The sequence below is a fragment of the Hypomesus transpacificus genome, chromosome 10 (assembly GCF_021917145.1).
Source record: "Hypomesus transpacificus isolate Combined female chromosome 10, fHypTra1, whole genome shotgun sequence".
NCBI lineage: Eukaryota > Metazoa > Chordata > Actinopteri > Osmeriformes > Osmeridae > Hypomesus > Hypomesus transpacificus.
Window position 1 is genome coordinate 7,701,703 of NC_061069.1, and position 27,043 is coordinate 7,728,745.

General features: G+C 40.6%; 4 protein-coding genes across 9 annotated transcripts in view; 3 read left to right on the top strand and 1 right to left on the bottom strand.

Annotated features, from left to right (window-relative positions):
* The first annotated feature begins 4,899 nt into the window (after nucleotides 1-4,899).
* On the top strand, nucleotides 4,900-11,187 carry LOC124472149 (cysteine/serine-rich nuclear protein 1-like). Its single transcript, XM_047026813.1, has 5 exons — nucleotides 4,900-5,091; nucleotides 7,097-7,312; nucleotides 8,405-8,667; nucleotides 8,808-9,110; nucleotides 9,324-11,187. Exons 2-5 carry the CDS (start codon nucleotides 7,123-7,125, stop codon nucleotides 10,332-10,334), a joined length of 1,767 nt encoding a protein of 588 aa, XP_046882769.1. The 5' UTR covers nucleotides 4,900-5,091; nucleotides 7,097-7,122; the 3' UTR covers nucleotides 10,335-11,187.
* Nucleotides 11,188-11,494: 307 nt separating this feature from the next.
* Nucleotides 11,495-16,041, top strand: gorasp1a (golgi reassembly stacking protein 1a). 3 transcript variants are annotated; one of them, XM_047026814.1, is made up of 9 exons: nucleotides 11,495-11,672; nucleotides 12,160-12,240; nucleotides 12,367-12,570; nucleotides 12,682-12,768; nucleotides 12,892-13,022; nucleotides 13,112-13,253; nucleotides 13,474-13,624; nucleotides 13,847-13,993; nucleotides 14,194-16,041. In XM_047026814.1, the coding sequence occupies exons 1-9, from the start codon at nucleotides 11,610-11,612 to the stop codon at nucleotides 14,724-14,726; spliced, it is 1,539 nt and encodes a 512-aa protein (XP_046882770.1). In that variant the 5' UTR covers nucleotides 11,495-11,609; the 3' UTR covers nucleotides 14,727-16,041. The 3 variants fall into 3 exon arrangements, with proteins under 3 accessions (XP_046882770.1, XP_046882771.1, XP_046882772.1); XM_047026815.1 differs by having other exon boundaries at nucleotides 13,847-13,987; XM_047026816.1 differs by having other exon boundaries at nucleotides 13,474-13,591.
* A 49-nt stretch (nucleotides 16,042-16,090) lies between these two features.
* Nucleotides 16,091-23,186, bottom strand: LOC124472148 (WD repeat-containing protein 48). 4 transcript variants are annotated; one of them, XM_047026812.1, is made up of 19 exons: nucleotides 23,106-23,186; nucleotides 22,143-22,283; nucleotides 21,934-22,009; nucleotides 21,742-21,824; nucleotides 21,384-21,513; nucleotides 21,129-21,217; nucleotides 20,948-21,049; nucleotides 20,630-20,854; nucleotides 20,398-20,472; nucleotides 20,009-20,111; nucleotides 19,807-19,904; nucleotides 19,567-19,674; nucleotides 19,356-19,452; nucleotides 19,158-19,253; nucleotides 18,598-18,703; nucleotides 18,275-18,362; nucleotides 18,017-18,093; nucleotides 17,654-17,846; nucleotides 16,091-17,538 (listed from the first exon to the last, which is right to left on the bottom strand). In XM_047026812.1, exons 1-19 carry the CDS (start codon nucleotides 23,151-23,153, stop codon nucleotides 17,443-17,445), a joined length of 2,031 nt encoding a protein of 676 aa, XP_046882768.1. In that variant the 5' UTR covers nucleotides 23,154-23,186; the 3' UTR covers nucleotides 16,091-17,442. The 4 variants fall into 4 exon arrangements, with proteins under 4 accessions (XP_046882768.1, XP_046882766.1, XP_046882767.1 ...); XM_047026810.1 differs by having other exon boundaries at nucleotides 21,342-21,513; XM_047026811.1 differs by having other exon boundaries at nucleotides 21,934-22,012.
* A 938-nt stretch (nucleotides 23,187-24,124) lies between these two features.
* The window catches only part of LOC124472942 (sodium channel protein type 4 subunit alpha-like), a 30,677-nt gene continuing 27,758 nt past the window's right edge, over nucleotides 24,125-27,043 (top strand). The window contains exon 1 of the mRNA XM_047028114.1: nucleotides 24,125-24,478. The gene's annotated coding sequence lies outside the window, so the exon portion shown is untranslated. The remainder of the gene's footprint in view (nucleotides 24,479-27,043) is intronic.

Genomic DNA, 27,043 nt, shown 5'->3' on the forward strand with positions numbered 1-27,043 from the left:
CACATGTCATTTTTTATGAGTTATACTTTTTGTCGACACATGAAATTCATACACTATAAACATGTGTCAAAGGCATTTTTATATGGGATCTTTTTTTAATGGTTAGCCAAAGGTAAATGCAAATGATGATTTTTCCATGGTAAGTGGGGTAAACATTAACTGTTCACAAAATAGTCACCTTTTAAATATTCCCTCTCACTTTGAATGCGACTGAGAGAAGGATAGAGAATTGAGGTAAAGTAAAAGACTACAGGGACTTGCCCATATCATCTGAAAAGAGTCATTTTTGTTGATTTACTAAATACACGATAAAGATAAAACTGCTAAAACTCTCAAGCTCAAACTAAAAATGTCCACTGGTATCCTTTACATGTTCTAACCACTAGATGTCAGGAAAGTAATGCAGACCACAATGCTGATGTGACCATGTGCTGTTTAGCAGATGTATTTTACTGTACATTTAATTGTTGTTAAGACTTTAGCATCTCATCAACAAAGGCAGATATAAAATTTAGTTAGCATCGGTGAATGACCATGCTCAAGTTTTCCCTGCACCTTGTCTTTTACAACAGTTTAAAGCGTCCATGTACAGCACTTAACGTCTTACAAAAACACATTTTAATGCTTCAAGACAGTACAAGTTGCCACTTAAATACCCAGATGACAAACAATCCTGCAAATAGTAGCAGTCAGTAAGCGAGCATTCAGCCTCTGCAGTTGTGTTGAGAGTCTTTGTTGCTTGTGTTTTGACAGCTGCACTGGGATAGTAAGGGAGACAGAGGGAGGGAGAGAGAGAGAGGGGGAGGGAGGGGAGGAGAGAGGGAGGGGGGAAGGGGAGGGAGAGAGAGAGAGGGAGGGAGGAAGGGGAGGGAGAGGAGGAGGGAGGTAGATTTGTTCAGTCACACAGCCGGAGAGAACAGACAGTACTGGACTGAGCAGGCCTCTCTTCACTGACTGCATGCCTCTGCAGTGCCTCACATGGAGGTACATGTGACCACACTAACAGGAGAACCCAGTGTGTTGAAGCTAGCCAGCACACAGACATTGGCACAGCAGGGCATCCAAGTGTGTGCTACTAAAATCAGTTGCACATAGCGGAGAGATGATAATGGCTTACTCAAGAATATTTAGTTCATGCACAAGCACACACGCTGTATGTGCAAACACACATAACAACAACTGCATGCAGGCAGTCCTTCTTGCCCCTCCCAGTCTACTGTGTCTGTTAGTGAACTCTTACTTCCCTACAGAAGCCATTTTCATGTTACTTCACAACACAACGTATTTAGATGAATTTAGAAGACATCCAATGTAAATAAAAGGAAAAACACAGATGTTACTGTTCTGGTAATGCCTCCTGACAGAACTCCTTTTGTATCCAGTTATTCATGCAGGTCATACATGTTTTGTTAAAAAGGTCACAACTGCAGTGTAGCTGTCAACAGGAGTTTTGTTGCTTATGCTTTTCTGTGCGCAGCCAGATCAAATCTAACAGTTCCTGCCTACTCTGTCTCTCCTGTTCACGACACAACTGCTGATAAGATCACTCTGGTGAAGTATTTGCAGATGATTGCATAACCTAGTTTCTTATCCAAAGCTGCAGTTTGACACATGCCTTGACAGTGAATGTTTAAAACTTGAATCCACCATAGCATGTTTCGCATCCAAATGAGTTCCAGCATTTTCCAACTAACTAATTACACTTAAATGGAATTTGAACATTTAGTGTTTGTAAACATGATTTGCACTTAAACTCTGTGGAACACAACCTTCTCACGTCAAACATAAAACCCCTTGACACAGACAGTGTAGCAGGAGAGCCATTTATCTCACTGCCAAGATATTATCTTACACCCTAAGCTAGCTAGTGATTAGCCCCTAGTGCCTCTGGCCTGGGGCCAAGACGTGTCATTATGTTTGTCACAGGAAGTCCCTTTGTTTTCACTGTTGTGTTCCATAAAACAACCCTGTCACTGACAAAGGGATGGAAACTGAACTATCACTTATGGTGTCATTGTCGTGTAACTTTATCTCAAGGTTTTGACTGACCTTATTAGAGTGGAACTATGAAAGTGAACAGTTACAGTAATAGGGAATATGATACAACTTTTTTGTTTTTAGGCATTTTGAAGAAGCTCATTTGCTCATGGATGCTTAGCTTATGTTGTTTGCTGGTCTTTGAGGATGTGTATTTATAGTTGATAGTTGATAAGACAGTGTGGACTTGTCCATCTGCCCCTCAGTAATCCGTAACCTATTTCTGCCAGTAGACTCAACCAGAGACTTCACACTCATCCTCAGTTGTTTTTAACTGTGTGGTCATCCATGTTATTAGTAGCAACATTTTTGCTACCTTTTTTAGGAACAAACAACACTGCACTAAAATCATCCTCATGATGCAGTTTCACCCGGCCATTCCCTCTCCCTCCCCTCGTTTACAACCAAAGCCAATGACTACTCTCCGTTGTCCACCGTCACCATGGAAGCTATTGTCCATTATGACATAAGAGCAAACGTAGAGTCGGCTGAGCTCATTGGTCCATGTGGCCTTCCCACAAGTGAAGCACCAGAGGCTTGGAACAGAGAACTATAGAAGCCAACCCATCCAGGGAAGGATGAAGGCAATGGGAGGTCTCTGTTGTCATAAGAAAAACATGTTTTTTTGTTCCACTGGTCATTACAGTTCTACTGACTCATCATCTGGAAGCACATACAGCACTTTAGATATACAAGCAAACAGGAAGAGCACACCATGGAGCAGTAGGAAGAACATGTGCAGTACAGTAGAGAGCTTCTGTGTGATGTTGCATCTGAATCATTCTCTCATCTAACAACAACTCTGGCAAACAATCATTGTGCTAGATTATAAAACCAATGTTTAAAACAATTATGTACTGTAAGGTATGGTTGTATAATACATTGAGGCATCATAAGGTGCTACATGATACTGTACTTCCTGTCACTCCCAGGGAAATGGAGAGCATCACTGTACTGTAGTTCTGGAAAAGAATTTGTGGAAAAGGAACTGGGGCACAGTTTCACATGCCTCCAAGCTTTGTCAAAACTTTGTTGGTACCTCCTCGTATGTAGGCCATCACAGGCACAGCTTGACTGTAAACTGGGACACAAGAGCTGGTGGCAGCAACCTGAAAGAAAGCCAAAATGTAGGTTAACAGCAAGTTATGTAACGTAGCCAATGTACTCCCAAGACAATGTTGATTTAGTCTCATAACCTACAACTTTAATGAAATAAAATGGACATGATCTCTGGAGGGGTCTGTGTTTTGGTGAAATTACATTTAATTGGTGGTTGAATGGTATATCAAATGTCTTCAAATAAATGTGTTTGATTCTGTCTATTTCTTTCCATTTGCAGTGAAGAGTTCTTGGCCATGATGGTGTTGAAAAGTTTTTCACCGTGTATGTAGCTTACAGGGGCTCACTTCATGACTCACACTCTCCTCCCCACTCCATCTCTCCTGACCTCTGGGGAAACATCAAGGTGGACTGAGAAACAGAGAGAAACCCTTTCAATGGACAGAGTGCTAATTTCTCAAGCATCAAGACGACAAGAACTACAAGTCTGTCAAGTCAAGGAAAAGGACTGAAACAAGAAACAATGACAAACACAATATATGAGAATAGTATTTGTTAAGATATTCTGATTAAAACTCAGCAGCCTTAGTTTACTGTACCACATCCCCATAGGAAAACCCTTTTGGATTAAGACAACAGTTGCCCTTGAGCTTTTAGACAAAGACCAAGATACAAAGTTCAAAAGGGTTTATATTATTTTTTTATCACTATATTAATTTCAATTTGATGAGGAACGAAAATTAAGATACTTATGATCTTCAAATGATGGAGAGGCAAAGTCAAATCAAAATTGAGCATGGTTGCCAGATCAAAAGCAAGCTTCTATAGGTTTTGCTTATTACTGACATTGATTGTGTGTTAGCACTTTTGCCTGTATCTGGTGTTCATTCTGTATGTAGGTCAATGGAACAGGGGACACTTTGCGGTGATTCCTCCTATTGTGGTTCAGCTATCTAATTGCACATATTTGTATTTTGTCCAACAGGACTGCTGTTTCCAATGACAACTGGACGGTTGGAGACTGATTATTTTTACAGTGGTAAAAGCGCTATTGTCTTGACAACATAGACAACTGCGTGTATGTGTGTGTGCTTGTGCATGCGTGTTAAGTGATACGTGATAACACACACGTGTGTATCATGAATGTTACGTAGTATTCAGTAACATTTTGCTCACGTGATTTTTGGAAGCACATTTCAGTTTTGAGAAACGAATGACGTACACGGCAGTAGCTCATCTTCCTGTCCAGCCAAGAAGGGGGGAGCAGCTGGTGGGATATTTTGGTTCCCCTTTTTTCTGCTTGTGCCTTCCATGTGACCAAAGGGTTACTTGCTCACTATACTGATTTCTCTCTCAACCATGTGATTATCTTTAGAAAGCACAGACCCTGTTACATTTGTTTCTCCCAAAACTATTTAAATGAAATTCAACTCGATTCGATTTTCTTCCACTAATTCTGAATTCTGTAAACCTATTAGAGTTATTTGAATGGACTCAATCTAAAAAAGAAGAGAGAGAAGTTTTAAAACATTATGAGTGAAACCCGAAAGGCTGTCGTTGATCTGAATCATTCATTTACACTGTTTTATAGGCTATTCAAAAATATATGTATCGGCATTGTCCAGGGTGGGAGCTTCCCCAAGAAACGGTTAAAATATTTACCATGATTAAATTTGCGATATATATCAGTGTGTGTGTGTGTGTGTCTGTGCGTGTTTGTGTGGGGGTGTGCGTGCGTGCGTGCTTGCGTGCGTACCGCTCCCTTTCCTTGTGATCGTCTACGTCAGACGCGCAGGGGGAGTACCGATGAGTACACCGTTCTCTCTTACAACATTGGAGAGGAAGAGAAGGAGCTGGCTGTGTCACGGATCAGCAAATCCTTGAGGGTTTGATAAAGAGAGAATACCACTGTCACAGCGGGCTGAGTACACACTCGAATCTCGAATTACGGAATCTGTGGATGTAACCGAATATGGTGGTCATCACACACTCATGGTAAGTGGCCGATCAGCGGGTATTTGGTTACAATAACCATTTATACAGCGGAGGGTTTTCAGTACTACTGTATCCTCCCTTCAATATAACTTTTTGTCCCACTGCATAGAAATAGTTTTCAAAAGTTGTATGCCAAGAGTGAAAACCAATGGTAGTATTTTATCAAAAAGCCTCATTGTTTACGAGTTTGGGATCGACTTTATTGTTGAAATCTTTTTGTCGTGGTAAAAACCCAGACCTATACGAAACAGCTTACCATGAGTGGATTGATTAATAGCTTGGAACTGCGACCCCAACCCAGACGGAGAACAATGCTGTCATTGTAGCTTACATGTATCACCCGGGGTGAAGAGGTCAGTTGCGGAAGTTAAGGTTGCCAAAATGACGGGGTGACAAAGACCCATAGTTGGGTCAGTGATAACTACTTACCATATAGGCCTGCTTGTTTGTAATATATAGGCTATTTTGAAAACCACTTGTTTCTGATTCCAAGTGTATACCTTTCATTATTGGGACCAAAAAATAGATTAATTATTAATTAATTGATCGCACAAATGTACATGCCTGTACAAGACTTTATGCCAGGCAAACATATCTGCCACTGAGGCTTTAAACGGAAAAACAGATGCTATTTGACTTACTTTTAGATCTTCCATTTATTTTTCATCACAAACAAACATGTGCAACAGATAGTTCTTGGTGGTTTCTCCTTACATCTATCATCATATAGCCTAATCATCTATGAGGTGTGGTCAACAGTTTAGTGTTAATGTCTATACACCCACATTCTTATATTTTTAGGAGGAAGGAGGAAGATTATGAGACTGTGTGTACAGTCACTATGTGTAACATACCAGGGTTGCCATGAGTCACTAGCTTGTCTAGAGGACAGTCTGTTCTTGGCACTGCAGGTTTACAGAGGAAGAGGAGACCTCGACCAGGTGAACTGAACTGCAGTGCACACTGTTCTTTTTAGCCACTCCCTGTGTCCTCTTGTCACCCCTCTGCTATAATACCCCCCCCCACACACACACACACACACACTCTCACTCACATATACACACCATGCACTGTTCATTTGAACAGTCACAAATTCCCTATTCTCTATTTATCAGGCAACATATGAGGTCATTGTCTTTCAATTTATTTTGGATAGTGTAGAGCTCTCCATCAAACCTTTATAGAAGATTATTTGACCAAGATTGTCAGATATAATTTTGCTCATATATACAGTCTTAAAATAGCAGATGAGCAGCAACAAGACAAGACACAAAGGCTTCTGTGATCGTACTTTAGCCTTGTGTGGATGGACATTCCTGAGAAGAACCCCTATCTATTGGGCTTGTTCTGGGGGCCAGAGATCAGTCAGCAGAGAGATGTATCTTTCTAAAAACAACATGCTTGTTATTAAGCACACATTCTTCTATTCTTTCCTTTGAAAACACGTGTAAAAGGTCCATAGCCAAATATAACAGCTTCTTTTGGCCATAATCCCTCTAGAATGTTGTTGTATTTGGACTGCTTGTTTTCACGTTTTCTTTCCAATAAACTTAAGGAATCATTGGAATGTTAATTACTCAGGGGGAAAAGAAAGAGCTGTTGATTTCCATCCCTTGCTGAAATAGGCTGCTTTAACTGAAGTGAAATGTTTGGATTTTGATACTATACAAAAGTCTGGTCACGATGTAAACATTACATTAATGTGAGTTTAATGACTAAACAATCAGAAGTAAAAACAACCAGTAGTGCCACATTTTACAATTATTTAGGCTAGAAAGTGTCACGAACAAACACATACGTTTCTAGTTACTGTGTCTTTGGACAGTAGATTACAGATTACATGAGAAAATGTCATGTGATTTCTTTGATCTTAAATGTAATGCACTCAAAGAAAGAGAGAAGTGCCAATGTCAGTGTCACAGCATCGTCACAGGATATGTCATAACCACAACTGTGGTGTTCATCCCTTTGATTGTTGCGATGGCAATGTTTTGTGTTCTGACAGATCATTGAACCACCAGAGTCAAGAACATGAGTGGAGTCTTGAAAAGAAAATTTGCTGAGGTGGATGAGGAGGACCCATGTTACGCCTCTTCCTCATCCTTCTCCTCCCCCTCCTCCTCTGCTTCCTTGGAATGGGAGTCTGACGGAATGAGCCTCTCAAGTGACGATCAAGACTTCACACCCAGTATCCCTGCCTCGCCCGCAACCAGTTTACCCAGTAAGAATTAATTATTTTTTCCTTCTTTGAAATTATGCAAACCTTTTATCTGGCTTATTGCCCATGAGTGTGTTTTAGGAGAGTCTCTTATCAGCCTGCACCAGTGCTGTTAGTAGTGCCTGATAAATGTGTACTGAAAGCTACTCTAGAGGGAGACCAGACATTTAATAATCCACAATGAAAGGCTCTGAGCTCATTGTAATGTCAAACTATTTGCTTAGGCAATAGTCTGTGGATTCAATTTGAATACGATAACACAAACTCCTTTTAAAACTCAAAGCAGTTTCAAATGACTGAATGTAAATATCGCTCAACTGTGATGTTGCTCAAAGACCTGGTAATGGTAATGGAAAATCAAGTTAACCTGGTTGTAGTAAAATAGTTGTGAAGGGTAAAGGGGTCAGTTACCACTTGGTTTTTTTTGGTCTTTCACTCAACCCTTGTAGCCATCTAGCTGTGCTCCCTCAGCTGAGTGACAGAACAAACAGTTCCCCAGTGAGTTGTGTCCTCTTTAGGCAGATAGAGAGAGAGCAGAACTGGCTTGGTCAGCTCGTTTTCCTTGTTTACTGACCTCTGTCTCCAGAGTTCATTCTCAAGCGAGTGTAGTCATATGATTTGGTGTTACCAAGCTGCCGAGTGAACAGCTAACCTTATACAAATTTCTTGTAGCAGAAATGTTCTTAATACTTTTTTTCCAATATAAACGTAGAGTAAACTCCTACTAAACCTTGTGAAGATCTAATGATGGGTCTCACTGTTTTACAGATTCCATTCTTTTCATTACTCTGTCCTCATGCTTAGTGGTTAAATAACTGTTTATTCCTTGGTATTTCCTTTTAAAAAGTATGAAAAATGTACTCTTGACCATTTAGACAGCCACTGACTCACCTGTACTGTCATCTAGTGGCAACTTAGGAAACTGCACAAGAACAGATGTGCACACAAATGACCTTCCAAAATGTCTCTTCAGAGGCTTCATATCTCCAGTTTACCTGAACCTTCCTGGCCCAACCTAACTGACCCCCGCTACTGTAGTTCCACAACTAATAATAATATAATTACATTTTCTCTCACCTTCTTTTCCTTCATCAGTTCGGTCCATTTTGAAAAAGGCCAAGCCCACACGTCGCCATGGCAGGGTCAGTTTTGACCTGGTGACGGTGTTCCTGTTCCAGCGCAGCCAGGGCTTCACCAGCGTGCCCAGCCGGGGGGGTGCCACCCTGGGCATGTTGAGGAGGCACAGTTCCCTCCGCAGGTACACACTGGAAGAGCACGCCCTGGATCGCCAGCACAGATGCAGGGAGAGGCTCAGAGAAAGACTCAGACAGGAGAAACTTAAGGAACTGAGGAACAAAGTGAGTAGACTTCCCCCCCAAAATTATGACAAATCTTAGACATCACCCAGAGAGACAACTTTCTTCTACTATATATATATATACTTCATAGCAGAAGACCATTGGTCTGTTAAGTGACATATTCTACCTTACTTTACCAGATGACAACCAACGGAGCCATACTTCTGGAGGAAGCTAACAGACCATATATAGATCAAGTCCCAGACGAGGACCTTAACATCCACCTCAGTGATGCTGACCTAGAAGAAGGGGGCTTCCTGCATCCATACCCATCCAAGCAGAGACAAGCCCTGCTCAGGGCCGCAGGGGTAAAGCGTATCGACAGGGAGGAGAAGAGACAGCTGCACGCTCTGCGTCTCTCCAGGGAGGAGTGTGGCTGCGACTGCCAGGGTTTCTGTGAGCCGGAGACGTGCGCATGCAGCCTGGCAGGCATCAAGTGCCAGGTACGGCAGGAGAAATAATAAACAAAACTGTTGCTAGTTTGGACGTCGTTTATGGATGAGATGTTTGAAATGCATTTACATTTGCATAAATGCATCACATTTATTCTTAAGGACTAAACATCTATAGATTCAACAGCTATAGCAACTATTCTCAAAACGATATTCTAAAAAGCTTTTCATAACGATGTTCTTTGCTCACGTGCTTTCCTACAGATGGACCGCTCCAGCTTCCCATGCGGCTGCACAAGGGACGGCTGTGGCAACACTAATGGCCGAGTGGAGTTCAACTCCAGACGTGTGCAGACTCACTACCTCCACACTGTCATGAGGCTAGAATTGGAGAGGAGACTGCAAGATGATGACACACCCAACTGCCTGGACCAGAAAAGGGTTCCACTCAAGGACCAGGAGAACCCGAAGGAAGAGGACCAAGACCAGGATGAGCAACAGCATGTCCAGGAGAAGAGCTGCCCCTTTGGGTTAACTACAGAGGATAATGGCCTTCATCTCACAATCCCCACCACCCCTATGTTCCATTTCAGTATGGAGCTGGCTGTGGTGGGGGAAAACAGCTGCAGTAGTGACATGTCCTGTTCCTCTGCCAACAGCGAAGACTCGGAGTCTGGGGGAACACCTCTTGTCAACCAGCCTCTGCTTGAGGAGGGGGATGAAGGACTGGTCCGCATGCTCAAACTCTCTGACTCAGAAACCGAGGACTGCTCTATGGGAACTGACAGTGAGGCTAGGCACATCAAACAGTCATATCAATGTTTCAATAACTCGGGGAAGTATGCTGTCACAAACGCAGCCAATTCTCACACCGACAAAAGTATTGCCTCTTGCCAAGCAGAGTACCTAGATGAAAATGCTAACCAAGACGCCACACGGTTCGCTACCAGTCCTATTCAAGAGTATCCTAACACTCCCTCTCCTTCCATTGACTACTCATCAAACAGCTATATGGACCTCAGCCTCTCCTCAGAATCAGACCTGGAGTTCTTTGACAACTTCCCTGACTATAGTTCTGGCCCTCTTCACAAGTCTTTCAAAGGACACACTTACCCAGACAACTTTCACTATCTGCAGTTGCTAAGCCCACCACATCACCCACAGTACGATGAGACAAGTACTCACCTCCTGGAGTCTTTGATAGGCTTATCTGAACCTACCCCAGAACCAAATTCTTCGTTTACTGACAGTCAACTATTTGAAGTGATCCAGTAACCAACTGGCAATGTTTCATGAGAAGTGATACACGCATGGATATTAATTAGCATAAAACCTGAATAGAGCACAGTTTTGTATTTTTCTACAATTTATTACATACCATTTGTACAGTAATTTTTAAGGACATGTACTTTTATACATGTATATTTGTACTTTTTAGTAGGCTAATTGTTTTAAATGTGATTGGAAAAGAGGAACATTTGCTCATGCTTACTCATATCTGAAAGTCAAATAGTGTATAACATGCATTAGAGATGGATAATATTGATATTGATCTATTGTCTATCTATAGCTCTATTTAATATTTAATACATTGTTTGACAGTTTCTGCACTTATTTATCAGTCAAAAAAAGTATAATTTATGAATTTATGGAGTGTCTGGTGGGTTTTATTTAAAATTGTTATAATTTATGTTCAACATGAAAAGGCTACTCAATGGGAGTTTAAGAGAAGAGATCTTTGTTTCCAAATGAGTCTCAAACTTCAGCAGTTAGTCAAATACCAGTGGTGCTGAGGGCATTTAGAACTTACTTTATATAATTTAATATTTGTATTTATTTGTTAGAGCAATACAGAATAATTAAATTATCATCATTCTCATTTATTTATACCCAGTGCTCTAGTTTATATATAGCAAGGGCATACATGTCTATTGTACTTAGTACCAGATACAAAACGTATATTCTATATACATTTATTCTGTTTGTATAAACACCAACTACAGAACCCATCATCACTGGGTGAAGTGTGTGAGAAATGTCTCTATGGACTGATTTTTGTGTACCTGTGTGTTCCTCTTGGTCAGTCGATATTTTGTTTCATTCCAATAAATATTTTATTTGTCAATCATCTTCTTTTGTATCCAATAATCTGTCTTTCTGAACGGAGGCGGCTGTAGTGCTTTTGGTACACGTGTGCACCCATACTTGTAGGCTACTGTGGTAACAACACCATGGGTGACCAATTATTTATCATGGTAAATATATAGATCACATTGTGCTTATTTCAGTATACACTTTCAGAACATTTGGGTATTCAAGATCTGTATTAGGCTCCTGTGGGAGATTTCCACTGTAATATCTGATCGGCTGTTAAGTGACCGGTTATCGCTCGCATCACCTGGTGTTGTTCGTTGGCATCGTTTTCGACTACTCGGGACTTACGAGATAGATTGACGGGACAAGATGGCCACGAAGCATTAGGAATTCCTTAGCTGCAGTCATTTACAGCCTAGGCGAAATATAATTTTGATATTTTAGCATTCTTTCAATATGGGGTTGTCTCAAAGCTCAGGTGCATCGGAAGGAGGAACGGATGGATATCACGTGCATGGGGTAAATATTGAGATCTTGACATACACTTACATTTTCGTTGGAGGGTGACGTTTCCAATTGCCAAATTGCTAGCTTGCTAGCATAAGGCGAAGAAGGGCCTGCCGAAATTATGAAGTGGCAGAAGATGTCGAGTAAATTCAGTTCATAATCATGACAAAGTGTTGCCCATCATACCTACACAAAACAATGTATTTTTACGTACAATAAAATAGTTTAATTGAACTGAGCATCATTTTAATGCAAGGCGCTCTCGCCACAACGAGAAAAACAGCATTCCTCATGATATCGTGAAAGCCTCACAAAATGTATGTAACAAGCAAATTCTGATACTGCTGTGACGAGCACACTTGAAGCCTAGAGCCTATTAGAAACCTTCTTGTATATAGTAATGTTTTTGTTGTTGTTTTTGTTTGTTTTCATATATGTTGTATACAACAAATGATACATTTCATCGACTATTTTTTTTATTGTGGTTTATGTCCTATAGGTTCAGGAGAATTCGCCTGCAGAGAAAGCTGGTTTGAATCCCTTTTTCGACTTCATAATATCTCTGGATAATCATAGACTTGTAAGTCAGTCCACTTACCATACTGTACCTGTAGTCATATTGGAGGAAGTGCAATGCACGTAGAAAATTCAGTTGAAGAAAACAAAATAAATTATTTGTTTATTTACCTCAACTTCTTTGCTGCAGAACCAGGAAAATGACCTCCTCAAGGAACTTCTGAAGGTTAACATGGAGAAGTCTGTGAAGATGGAGGTCTACAGTACAAGGACCATGATATTGCGGGAGGTGGAGGTGGTGCCCAGCAGTATGTGGGGAGGACAGGGTCTGCTTGGGGCAAGTGTCCGCTTCTGCAGTTGGCAAGGAGCCAATGAAAACGTCTGGCATGTACTGGTAAGTTGGGGTTCATCAGACTGCTGTGGGCTTGGTGATGAGGGCTTAAGGTGAATTAGATAGTTCTTCTAAAATGCACTGTCCCATAATGAATTGTGTTTCCACTCCTAGGATGTGGATGTGAATTCACCAGCTGCTCTGGCAGGCCTTCAACCCCACGGTGACTTCATTGTGGGAGCGGACCAGGTGTTGCAAGATGTAAGAATCATCGTTTTTTTCCCCCGTCTTATCTTCTACTATCTTCAGGTGAAATGCTTTCATATTGTTTGAGTCTTTAACCCGTAACTCTCCGTCGTGTCATGTTGATTTGCATTTCCCCAGTCGGAAGACTTCTTCTCATTGGTTGAGGCCCATGAAGGGAAGCCCCTAAAGCTGCTGGTGTACAACACTGAGACAGATGCCTGCCGTGAGGTGGTCGTCACACCCAACTCAGCCTGGGGAGGAGAGGGCAGGTACGCCATCCACATCAGTACATGTGGCACAGGTAGCACCATGAGCTGTCAGTGCACAGGAAACTGAATGTGTGCTCTGTTGCCTGCAGTCTGGGTTGCGGCATCGGCTATGGATACTTGCATCGGATCCCAGCTCAATCCCAGCTCACGACACAGAAACAGGAAATGCCCTTTGCCCCCCCTCCTGAAAATATGGACTCCCCAGAGATGCCTACCAATGGATACACTGAGGTATGAAGCCACTTCCTTTCAGGCATCAGGTGAAACTGGCTGCTACCTTTTGGTGCCCACAACTCACTGTGATGCGGTTTCATGTCCAGTGAAGTCCAAAAAGTAGACCCTCCCGAAGCTACTCGATGTCACGTGGAGGGGGGTTGGACATTGTCTTGTTCATCAATGTTTACATGAGGGAACACTCAGGTCACAAGCTTCAACTGTGCTGTCTCTTCAGGCATCCCTGGTGGCAGCCTCTGGTCAGCCCATCCAGGGTGAGGAGCTCAAAGACCTAGAGGACCTCAACCTCCAGGACAGCCATCTGCCCCCACCCATCCAGAGAGTAATGGACCCAGGTACAATCACAGAAGTTCAGTCTCCAGTTATAGGTGAAGTAATTGATCATTTGCATGGCAAGGCAACATTACGTTAATTGGATAATTTTTTGCATCTGATTCTGAACACTTTCAGCTTCTGTAACCGTTCAAAACCTTACGTTGGCTAACTTTTAATTTTTTGAGTGCTTGCTGTGCTGCTACTTGCTTGTTGACTTGGTTCATGTTGTCTCCCCCAGATGGCAGTAATTGTAACATAAGTGTTTGTTTTCCAAGGCTTCTCTGAATCTGAGGTGGCTTTCATGAACTCTGACCCCTCGGACATGGCAGACAGGCTGGACCTGTCCGTCTCATCCATTGACATGACCAACACATCTCTGGCTGTGCATGAGGAGAAGGACATCGACAACATCTCTGGTATTGGTATGTTTCTGTTGAGAGAAGGAACATACCATTGTATATTGCATTGTCTGGACATGTTATGTTTCACATGGTAATACATTGAATAAAACAGGCTGTGAACAAATACTCATGTTAAAACAGTGTCGCTTAAGGGGAGGTGTTTGTGCAATACAGCATGTCCGTATTGTGATGCTGATTTGATGTTTCCTTCTGTTCCACAGAGGAGCTAGGGGAAAATGAGCTGCCTTTCTCACCACCTGACAAACAGATGGAGGAAGACGCTCCACAGTCAATCTCCCAGGCAGCCGTGGACCTCACGTCCCCCCTTGCTTCAGCTATCACTTCTTCAGACACACCCACCGAGTCACCTATTCCACCGCCGGAATCCCCTGACCTGGTTGAAGAGTCAATAACCCCTCCTATTGAGTCAAATGATCCACCTACTAACCTGCCCGATGTATCCCTTGACCAAGACATGGAAGAGTCCCTTCCACCTACTGAGCCCCCTGTCCCGGTCCCAGACCCAGACCTGCCCTCCCTACCTTCTGTCAACCTCCTCCCAACACAGCCTGTTGACCCCCCCTCCATTGATGACTCCACCAGTCAGGATATCCTGGATGGACCTGAGCCTGATGTCATCAGCTCAGTTGAGGAGCCTGTGGAATCAGGGGCAGTTGAACCTGACCAACAATGCTGCCACGACGACGAAGAAATCCATCTAGACACGGCAGTAGAGGAACCCTCCCTGGAGTAGGGTGGCTGTTGGTCACTTAGGAAACACTACAGAAAAGCTGAACTTCGACAATCAATAGGGCAATTATGAGAAAGACCTTAATCCAAGACAGGGAAAACTCACACTATTCATAATTGGCTACAAGTAAACATTACAAGTCTTCCATAGGTTCAGGTACAGTATCGAAGTAATTATGTTGTATGATGAGGTACCATGTAGGACAAATTCTAAGTAGCTTAGTTATTTAGTACTATAGTTATAGCTACCTTGTATTGGGTAAAATCCAATGTTACAAGTAGTGCCAAGCACTACTTGTAACACTACTTGTAACCAGCAATGTAACAGTCTTTGTTGACTGTTTAGAAAAAAAGTAGATCAAAATATTGTATTGGAATGGCCATGGAATATTTCCAAAGATAAATACATCTACATTTAAATATATTATAAAACTACAGTTGTGGTTATTCCACCCCTGTGGAATAACAAAGCACAGTTGCACCTTAATCTTTATGACAACAAGGTTTTTAACACACTAATTACACTATCAGTGGGAGTCGCTCTAAGCACATCTTATAGCAACTGTAGTAGATTTTGATTGCTTCTTTTAATTTTAATGTCTTTGTGAATCTTAGATTTTTTGTTTAAAAAACATTGACATAGGGAATTACCTTGCATAGATTTATAGTACACATAAACATTTTTATTTGTATTTTACTTTGCTGAAGCTATGCTGTGTTTACAAATGTGAGAGGTGGAATCAGTTTGTCTGTGATCTTATCTTTTAAGAGAAATGCAGGGCCTTCACTAGGATACAGTATATTTATTTTAAAAAGTGTAATCGTATTGGTCATTGGTTCAAGCAGGTCTATAGCCTGCTAATGTAAAGGGCATTATTTTATAACAAATAATGATGTTCCTTTGTCTCATTCCCCAATGTTACCTCGGCATATTCATTAAACTTTATCTATGCAATATGTGTAAACCAGGTTAGAAGTAGAGTTGTGACTTTGCTGTATGCTGCAATGTGTTCATGCTTATACCATAAAAGCTGTCATGAGTTTGTATGCATTTATTTCTGTTGAGATAATAACACTGCTGTTCATTGGGTACCAGATCAGGAATGTCTTTCTGCATGGGGATGGTTTATGGTTTCCACATTTTTATAGAGTAGACACTTGCTTGTAGGAGAAATTGGAAGTATTTTTGCTAAGAATTTATCAATGGTGAGGATGTTTTATTAAGAATGGGTGCAAAGACTGAATGTGAAATTGATTAATTTTCTCTCAATGTGAAAAGAATGACATATCACTGGAAGAAAAATAAAATTTGTTACATATGTTTGTATTTTTGCCAGACCGTTTAACATCACAAAATGGATACATAAGTGGAGATGTTAAACCATTCTAATTTATTGTTTTAAGCCCCAAATGTACATAATATACCTGTAGTTACACAAACAAGGATAAATTGCAGATCTTGGATATTCCTTTACTTTTTGTCTTCAAAAAATGGCACTCAGCAGTTGAAAGAGGCCACTCAAACTTTGTGACTGTGGAATACATGCCTTACAAATATAATCTTCCTTGAGTACAAGAAATGAATACTTCTCCAATTGCCTGCATTGTATGATTTACTTAGCTAATATCCTGAGTGACAAAAAATCCCTCTTTTTCCAGAATCCACTGAATTTCTATTTTAAGGGTCCAAGATATACAATACAGATACTTTATTTGAATTACTACACAACAGTCATCCTGAATGTGAATATATTGATTTACTCATGATACAAGAACAGATCAAAGTGGCAACTTTTGTTAGTCATGATTAAAAATTCCTTGCCTGTCTTGTTTGCTAAGATGATACAGGTAACAGCTTACATTTTTGGGATGAACTAGATATGGCAATTTGCAAAATATGTGGGGGGGGGGGTGGAATCAATCTTCCTATATTGTTAGTGTATTTGACCTTAAAACTGTACAAATGTTGTACATATATTTACAGAAAAAGAAAGATTATCTTGAATGATCGCACAACCGGCCGTGGTTTTAGACTCAAATACAAAGATTCTTAAGAGACAGGTATGTCAATTAAGCTTACCAATTCATTTTAATTCAGTATTTAAACCAACCAGTAAATCTCAGCAGACTTTGAGACCGTGAAACACCATTCCATTCCAGAGTAAATCAATTGCTCTGGATAGCTGTTAGGCTGTCCAGAGGCACAAGTGTAGTCCTGGGTGATACTAGAATAGGGTGGAGTGTTGGTAGAGTAAGGACCGTGTCTGGAATGTACTAGAATAAACAACCTTCAATATCCATGTGCATACAAACTCATATGGACACATACTGTACATCAGTCACTCCCAAAAGAAATGCAATGAATGATATTACAAAGCAAAGCAATCAAATATGTAAAAAATAATCTATGAGTGCTAGATAGAACATTTGGATTCAATTCTTCCATTGTACAAATCACAACTAAGTGGAAAATTGCAGGGTATAGTCTTCCCTCTTGGCTGCTCCATTCTGGTCTAGCCAGCCTCTGTGAGCGAGCCTCAGATTGATCTACATCTTCAGATGCCCACACCACAAGGAGAATCTCCCAAACGCTGACCAGACAGACTGAAAGGGTCCTCAACGATTTTCCAGCTCTCTTATGACAATAGGATTGAAGGGACTGCATGTCAATGTTAGGTGGTGATTGGCAAATGACTAAAACTTTCTTTGTGCGTTGAGTCTCACGTTGCTTTCTGTCTATAGTGAAGCGTCAAGTCCCCTCCACTCTTCCAGATAAAATGTTTAACTGTTCGCAGGTCCATGTTGGGATCTAAGACCTACAAAATAAAGGTAAAAATGTCTTACAATTATTGAAGTACTAATAAATTAAAGTGATTTAGGATAGAGGAGTAGATCAGATAACATTGGGAGATGGACAATCCGAACACCCACCTGGTCCTGACACATGAGTTCAATCTTCTCCTCTGCCAGCATCGCCATATCCTCCTCTTTCTCTGTCTCTCCTGGCTTGTCATTGGCTGAGGAGCTGGTGGTCTGAGACTCGTTGTCAAGGTTGATGATCTTCTCATATACGTGCTCCATGACCTTCCTCACCTGCAGCATGTCACTGGCTGACAGGCGGTCCCTTGGGAACATGAGGTCACAATGGCTTTAGAGAGCACACCATTTCTAACATGTTGATGTTTCCAGTGGCCAGGAGAATGAATAGCCGAACCATCCCTTGACTACTGCACATTGTATGTAGAGATTAACTCCAAATGATGCAAACAGGACCAAGGATGATAAATAACTCACTTTTTCAGGGTTTTTGCACCGGAAGAAGAATGGGGCTGGAGGTAAAATGGAATTTTGTTGAACTTGGGCATATTTTTCTGAAAAAAGAGAGAAAAGGTTAGGTGCGTTATGAATTAAAGATCATAGATGTATAGATTATCTATAAATGATTGTGGTCCCCTAACCCATTACAAAGGACGGTCAAGTAAAGTATCCAGTCTAGTAGTTAAGTTCCAAAACCATGTCAATACAAATACATATTTTGTCTGAAATACTCACATCCACAGTTATGTCAATCACCCACTGTGGAACTGTCTCATTTAATAACATGGACTCAGTCTCTCCACCTGAATCCCTACATAACAGCCTTTGGAGATAAGGAAGTCAACATCAGACAACATCAGACATCAAACATAAACCATTCGTTTTTTAAATTCATTGAACAAAAGAAAGACATACAGCATTAAACTAACAAGGGACTGAAGAATGTTTTTTAGTGTCCCTATTAGCTGACTGAAAGGCATTTCTTAAAACTGCATTACAGCCTACAGTACATACATATCAAAGACTGAACAGGGGTTGAAGTAACATGAGGTACATACCGGAATAAAGTTCTCCCTCCAGCCTCCCCAAAGATGACCGGAGTGTGAGGTGGCACCTGGAAATACCCATTCCCTTTCTGCACCCTGGTCTCCTGTTCCCCGTTCACTAAGGGAATGGGACAACTTTCAACATGAGACCCCTTTTCCAAACTCCCATACAATGCCTCAGATAAGGCTGATCAATAAACTGAAATGTCAACACGTGTGTCGAATGTGGACACATTGGTTGGTACCCCTTATATCAGGGGTGCTCAATCCTGGTCCTCGAGAGCCCCTGCATGTTTTAGATATTTCCCTGCTCCAGCACACCTGATTCAAATGAATGGTTATTACCCGGCTTCCACAGAGCTTGATAACAACCCATTCATTTGAATCAGGTGTGCTGGAGCAGGGAAACATCTCAAACATGCAGGACAGGGGCTCCCGAGGACCAGGATTGAACACCCCTGCCTTATATAATGCAATAGCTTTTAATGTCATCACTTTTCAGGATGAATGAAAAATTATTTAAATGAGCTGTAAGGGTACCAACAAATTTGAGTATGTGTGTATCTACTCACCATGGTTGACCTCGTTCTCCTCCTCATCCATGGGGTTGATATGTGTCCTAGGCCAGAACTCCAGCAGAGCCTGAAGCAGCAGTCCACCCAGGTTTACTACACACAAGAGGGGTGAAGGGTTACAAACATCTCAGATGTATTTATTTAAGCAATTCTCCTAAAATAAGTTATTATCCATATTAATACACCAAGTCCTACACTTGGGATCCGATCCATCTGAGCTGGAGAATCCAGCATCTTTAGCCGACACCCAGGCAGCGAAGCAGTCGCTCTCATCCAACGTGATGGTCAGCATCTATCCAGAATCACACAAAGTGGCAAATAAATCCATGCGGCCGTGGAACATATCCTGAGGAAAGGTACTTTCAGATGTTTGAGTGTGCAGGAACGGTGTGTGCTTCAGACCTACCCCTGTTTTGAGATCGACAGAAAACCAGTTTGGTACGTAGACCATCTTGAAACGCTTCTTGATCTCTTCATCAAACTCAATTTTTCCCAGGTCCTCACCCTTGCAAGCCTAAAGAGATGTCCGAATGTATTCTTGGTTAACTGCCTTCTCCATTCACAGTGCAATTTACTGTCTGCAGTCATGAGTACCAAATACAGAACATAATTGAACTTTTTGTTCATGAATGAAACAAATCTTTACCTTCAGTACATCCCAGAAAGCCACATTGTTGTTGGTGTCTTTGGTAAGAATGTGTCTTTTGTCATTTAGTATGTGACACTGAATTATACTGGCACCTCCTGAACAAAGCCATTAGGAAACTCATTAGAAGGTTAAATAATGTGAATTTTTCAGCAGTGGGAAGCAATGCTTTAAGGATAGATCAAGTTGATGTGATGACTACCTTTGATGACTTGCTCAGGTTGCGTACAGAGTGGGGTGAGGGGAGTGCTGCAATCGTTGTCATAGTCCCCTGATGCTCTAAAGTTGTGCATTGCCTTCAAAGACTGAATATAATTGTTTTAGTTAACTTATTGTGTACAAACATTGTGACATGAAGTAATAAAAATTGACGGAGGATTTTCTTGGTTTGAAGAGCAATATGTGTGTTTAACCTTTATACTCACTACCATGCATTTTAAGTTGAAATTAAATTAAAAGTCAGTAGACCACTAAACAACATTAGCCACAGTCTGAAAGCATGGATGACTAACTAAACAGGGTTGTAGTGTACTGTAGTCATTACTCTGACAGATCCCACTGAACTTAGAGGGGAGTTACGCGCATGCTTACCCATTTGTTTACAGATGACTTGGTGGTAGAGACCCAAATAGCAGGAGGTGGGTCTGCAGATCTGTCCAGTTCCATCTGAGGAAGAAACCAATATGAAAAGTGAGACTCATAACAGACTGCCAGGAATACAAGGGAAGTTGATGTTTAATATATCAATGTCCACTAAAATCTGTATCCACTAAACATGGTCAACAGCACCAGCTGCAGGTCAGGGTTCAGGTTAGTTTGTTACCTTGAGGACAGGAGCCTTCTCTTCACAGATGAGCACACGAATGTCTGGGTTACGCAGGTCGGTGCAGTAGATCTTCTTGTCCCGGCCTCCAGAGTAGATGTGTGTGAAGGCCTCATTGACTTGCAGAGCCCACACACCTTCGTCATGGAAACGATAGGTGGCGATACACCTCTGCTGACCCAAAGACCACAGACGGATGGTCCCATCTGAACTGCCTGACAGACACTGACGAAAAACAAAAGAGGAAAGGTTTGTAAGATACACTACGGAGCAGTCAGACCAAATGTTAAAAGGGCTCTGATTAAATCTTAAATTTACCTGGGTGCCATCTCTATTCAACAACAGCGATTTGACGTTGTCTGTGTGGCCTTTCAATTTCATCAATTTAGCACATGTCCGAGGGTCCCATACTCTAAGAACCTAAGAGCAGACAAATGTTTAAATTGTGGCTGCATTTTGAAGGGGGACCACAATTGGATGTCAAAAGTGAAACTCAAACCTTTTCTGTGGAACCTGACACAATGACTGTGCCCATCTGGTTCATCGCCAGGCTGTATATGGAGTCTTTGTTCCCACTGAGAGAAGAGGCTGGCACAAACAAAACAAGTCTCAACATTCAAATAAATGCGTCTTTTGGAATGTCAACAACAATAGTATATGTTTAGCTACATTGCTGAACAGAAGTCACTGCTGAACCACTTTTCAATTTCACCTTGACGTGAAGAGTGTTCAAAAAGGTTGAAACAGTCCTTACTGGTGACAGTGTTGTTGGAGGCTGTCAAAGCTGTTAATGTGTTCACATCCCATAGAAAGATCTGTCGGTCCAGGCCAGCTGATGCCACCAGCTCCTTGTCTTTAGCATACGCTAAAGCTTTGACATAATCCTGTAGATCCAACATCCAAAAACAATGTATGCCAATGGAATATCTTTGTTTAGTTTTGACCAGTATTACAGTTTTTGTATATCCAGCATTTCAAATAGGAGGGTTTACAATTTATTACAGTTTGGAAAAGATGAACATAGATAGGTCTGATAGAATGATAGGTATGATAAAAGCATCTGCTAAAATGACTAAATGTGTAAAAAACTAACAAATAATAATAAAGTGCACCTTGTGTGTCCGTAATGTTGACATACAGAAGCCTTTATGGGCATTCCAGACTTTAACGGTTGTATCTGATGAAGCAGATATCACTGCAAGAGACAAAAATGTACATGTGTTAAATATGTTAGTTATAATAGTTGGAATTAAATAATAGCACTTGTATTATCCCTTAAGGACACTACTGGCAATTTAACTCACAAGTCTTTCCATTGCAACAGAGCACGATATCATTGACCCAGTCTGTATGGTGTTCCATAGAGGCAATGTATGGATCCTGCTACAATAAATACATAAGGTTAAAACAAATGGCTTACTTCCAAAGACAATGTAGTATTACATGCATACATGTCCTTCAATATTTTTTTTTACACTGGATTAACTTAATTAAACGTTGTGTGAAACTCTACCTTGTGCTGGTTGACACTCCATATCCTGATGATGGAGTCCCTCCCAGCTGTGAAAAGCCTATTCAAGGCTGGGTCAAGCTGAAGAGCATTCACCCCATTGCGATTGTATTTTTCAACTTCATCTCTGATGACGTATGAAACCTGAGAACCCCACCATAAAACATTAAGAACTGATCCACAGCCAATCAAACGCCAAGGTATTTTTTCTTCATTAGTGGAATATTTAAGTGTGGCTGAAGTAGGCCTAAAGGAGATAGACTCGGTAATGAATTTGAGATATAGAATGTGACCAATAAAATACTAATACCAACACTAAGTAATTACCAACCGAACAGATGTATTGGCAGATTACGATTACCCATAATCGTACCCACAGTTCCAAACAAATTTGTATTTATCTACCATGTATGGTAGTATGGGTATTGGGACGCACCCACAGTGTTTGACACAGCTCAGAAGAGATGACAAGCATTACGTGCTATTACAAAGCGTGTGTTTCGACGACGTAAATTATTCTCGAGGGTCAATAAATAATTATGTAGACTAAATTTATTAAGCTACCTAGAGCTAGCTGTAGCCGGTTATCCTTCTAGAACAAGAATATTGCATTTAGCGATTCAATTTCAGGGAAGTGGTGTTCCCTTACAATTTTCCATAAATTGCATTTGCAAATAAACATACAGCTTAATGCTCAAAAAACCAACAATGTAATTATGCAAAGGTGTACCCATTGTGTGTGTTTTATTTTGTTTCGTGTTGCACGCTACTGCCTGTAGCATGTTGTTCCAGGAATTAGACTGAGCCGTTGGGACGTCAGTGGACGATACTTGAACATGCGAGCATCCTTTTAAATCCGGTCATCTTTGACTTTATTTTTTGGGGTTATGTGTGTTGTTTCCTAGACTATGAAGAAATGTTTGTTATTTTATTTATATAGCGTTCATTAAAAGTAAAACAACGTACCTGTACTTTCCTCCGCCCAGCAGCATTCTGTCTGTGGTGAGTCGCCATCTTACATGTTGACAGTCAATCCACCTATGTCACATCCGAAAATAAGCCACACTGCTTCCCATGTGTCAACTGGGGCTTATGGGTAAATGAGTTCTACTTCTTGCAATTCACTGAAGTTGCTAATTATGTGAGGGAGAAGTACAATTAAAAAAAAGATATGATAACAATAATAAAAGTAAAAAAGAGAGAGAGATATATATTATGGGCCCATATTGTGGGTCTCCTTTTCAATATAGTTTTAACATTGTAATGTAGGCTAGAGTTGTCAAGCTGGGATAGTCACAAGGTAGAACATTGATCCAATTAAGAAATTAACCAGCAATTTTAGACTTTTGTAGTCTAGTTTATTATTTAAATTCCTTTCATTCCTAATTAAAACATAATATTCCTTTAGAGGGTGCTGTAGTGCAACAACTGTAACTGGTAGTACCCACTTGAAGGATGAGGTAAATGCCAATTCAGAGTATAATTTTCACCTGTAGCTTGCAGGAAAAATGTTATGGTATAAGCAGGCTACTGCCGCAAATTTGACGATTTCAATAACATTTAAGTTTTTTAGGAAGGCCATATGTCCATTTCGATTATAGGGTAGGCACACATTTTTGTCGTTTCAACGTCCTTCGATGCATTTTATCCTTAATGGGCTATTTGTATTTCTTAAGGGAATCTCTTATTTGCCTTATCAAAGAAGACATTAGCCTACTGTTCATACAGTCCCCCAAACAAAATCTAGGCCTATAAAACTACCAAAAGTAGGTCCTCATTAAGGAGTGAACATAAATGGAGAAAGTTTGATGTCAGTGTACTGTAGCAGTAACAATAATCCGAAATGTTAGATTTTTGAATATGAGATGAGATGCCCAGGTTTAATCCTCTTTTCTAGGCAAGCATCATCCTCCCTCCCCAACCCATCAACTCAAGGGCAAACGGAGAAAGGACTTTTCCCTTTCAGCGCTACGAGTTTTGGAAGCGCATGCATTTCAGGCGAGAGAGTGTATGGTGAGAGGTTTTGAGGCTTGTGCGCTTGGAAAAAAATATGACCTGGTAATGAAATGGAAGAGAACGACTACTTCTTGGAAGGATCCTAGGTAGCCGTCGCACCTGAAGCAGCCAAGATGCTCAGCGCAAGGGAATTTGATCAACTTCGTTTTGACAGACAACTACTGAAATTGACACCGCAGTAATTACGCCCACATCAGTCGCCTATTTGATTGGAATATTTGTTGATGAAAATAATGGATTCCACATGTGTCTGGCTCTGCTGTCCTCAACACCCTGAAGAACTTAACTCGGGAAGCTATGCCGTAAATGTCGGAGTTTCACATGTAAGTAGCTCATCCTATATTTACCTGGCCAAATTGTTATGTTGTAGGCCTACATACATACAACGCATTGAAAGGCAGGCTACAGGTCTTTTTTGTAGCTATGTAGGCCTAATAAACGTACAACTTAGTCAATAGTTATGTCACAGGTAATGGAACTGTTAAAAAGTGAAAGCGTCGCTTAATGTATTAGGTTAACTCTTTTTCAACCGTTGGCGTACTTAACAAGCCGAGGTATTTCAGTTGTGTAGTTAGTAATACGATCTTTTTCCCCAAAACGTAGTAGGCTGACAACGTTTTCATTTAATATTATGAGCTTTGCACCTCATGGGAAGATACTTAATTAAGTCTTTATGCCCAAGGATAACCTGGTTGCTCTTTAAACTCTGATCAGAGCTAAAAGAGCAACATTTCCCTCAACATTTCCTCCCATGCTGTCTAGATGCCACCAATGCCACCTATCCCAATCAGAGACAGCAGGAGTAGGACTGTAGGTTCATGTCCCAGTTGTTCAGCTGGGTAGATGGTCATCGACTTGGGGATTGCACTTGTGGACAGATTTTCTCCACTGTATTTTGAAATTCTGTATAAGGGCTCAGAGCATATTATTATTATCCCAGCAAATGCACTTTCATTATTCAATGTGACATTACTGTAAGGTGCTGCATTGCAAGCTTTCTGTGCGACAGTAGGCCTGATGGTTGCAAGGACGCTAACCTAATGACTACTGTAATCACAGCAAAAGGTTTGGGGTTAGGAAGAATTAGGTCATACTGTAGCAACCGCTACACTACATTATCAGGCCCCATATTAAACACTGCAACACAGCAATTCACTATTCAACAGCTCTTACTGTAGTAGAACTTATAGTAGACAGATGTGTAGGCTGGTAAAGAGCCTCTCTTGGCCCACTTCGTTTACCGTGTTGCCACATATCAGCCCACTTTGAAAAATACGTGTTTGCCTGTGTTTTGTGTGAATGCCTTTTTCTTTCCATATTTGGATAAGGACCAAAGGATTTGATTATTTTAGATGCAAAGAGTAGGATAGAGTAGTGCAAATAAGGAGAGGAAATAAAGAAGAAGTAAACAGCTCAGCAAATGTTGTTTTTAGCATGGTTTTAGGATCATGGCCAAAGTCAAGTCACTACTATTTAATTTTAGATTTTAGGGCACACAATCTCTGCCTCAAGGATTCTAGACACATAATAGGTAGTCAACCTAAATAGGCTAAATAGGCAATAGACGTGATAAGCCTTACCACAAGGTAAAGTACAAATTGATAAAACAAATCACCTTCTCTGAGCTTTTTATTTTCTGTAATTCATCAGGAATTTTTAGAATATTGATAAGTAATTTAAAATGGGACTAAAACCTGGCATCGTATCAAGAACACAGTATATGACAAGCAACCTAGCTAAGAAATTATTAGGAGAGATCATCTGCTTTTGTTTTGTTGAGACATAGACATTGATTACTCTGGACTAGTTTGTCCTGAGCTAACCCTGTCTTTTTAATGACCACTGGGTTTAAGAGCAATTTGTTTACAACTTAAATTGGAAAATCCCAAAATACAATCAACAACTTGATTTATTCTGTGCACTAGCACTTAACCTCTTTATAGGTATTTCAATCCTCTCACTGAATATGTTTATGAATTTCACTTTCTCTGAAATGACGACACTCTCATCATGTATCTAAATATAAAAATGTATGGGGAAAGATTTTAATCATATGTTGTTTTTGCGTTTCGCATATTCACACATATGTCATATGACACTTGTATATATGGATGGATGGATAGATATTTTCAATTTATTGTGGCAGTCAACTACAGTAATATATTCTCTACTAACCTTTACAATTTATTGAAAAGGTGAATACACAGCTGTATGTAAGAGCTTAAATGTGTTAAGCATAGAGATGATCTGTATACGAAGATGCTGCTGATCTTTAGGCCTAAATTATTAAGGAGGTTTAGAAATGTGCTTTGGTATCATTGTGGTGAATGCATTGACAGACTTGAAATCTGTGGGCCACTTTAGTCTTGAATCTAGAGGCCATCCTTCTGAAAAGATAACAAATCTGTAAAAAAAAAAAAAAAGTCTAAATTTCTCGTCTGCAGCTCGTACACTTGAGGTCCAATACCGTTTTTAAGTAGATCGGTGTAGAAAATACAGTAGAATGACAGTGCCACAGTAGACATTGATGGGGAGGCTGTTAGCCCTCTGCCCCTGTCTACTTTGAATCTAATTATGATAATTATTTGCAAAGAAACTATCACATCTGGCTCTCATGAGAAGGACATTTCATTTAACTAAGATACTTTTTTCTCTATGCTGTGTAATGGTTTTACACCATTTCCTCCATTATATCAGCCTGCTCCAAAATGGAGTTGACCCTCCTTTTGTCTGTGTATTTTCACTGTAGATTTTGTGAACTAATGTTAAAATAGTAGGGTTAGTTGCCTTTGGTTTGAAGACAAAGATACCAAACGCTGGTTCTATTGATGACAACAATTTCAGTTAGAAATCTAAAAACGGACATGCATCATTGAGTGTGGACGAAG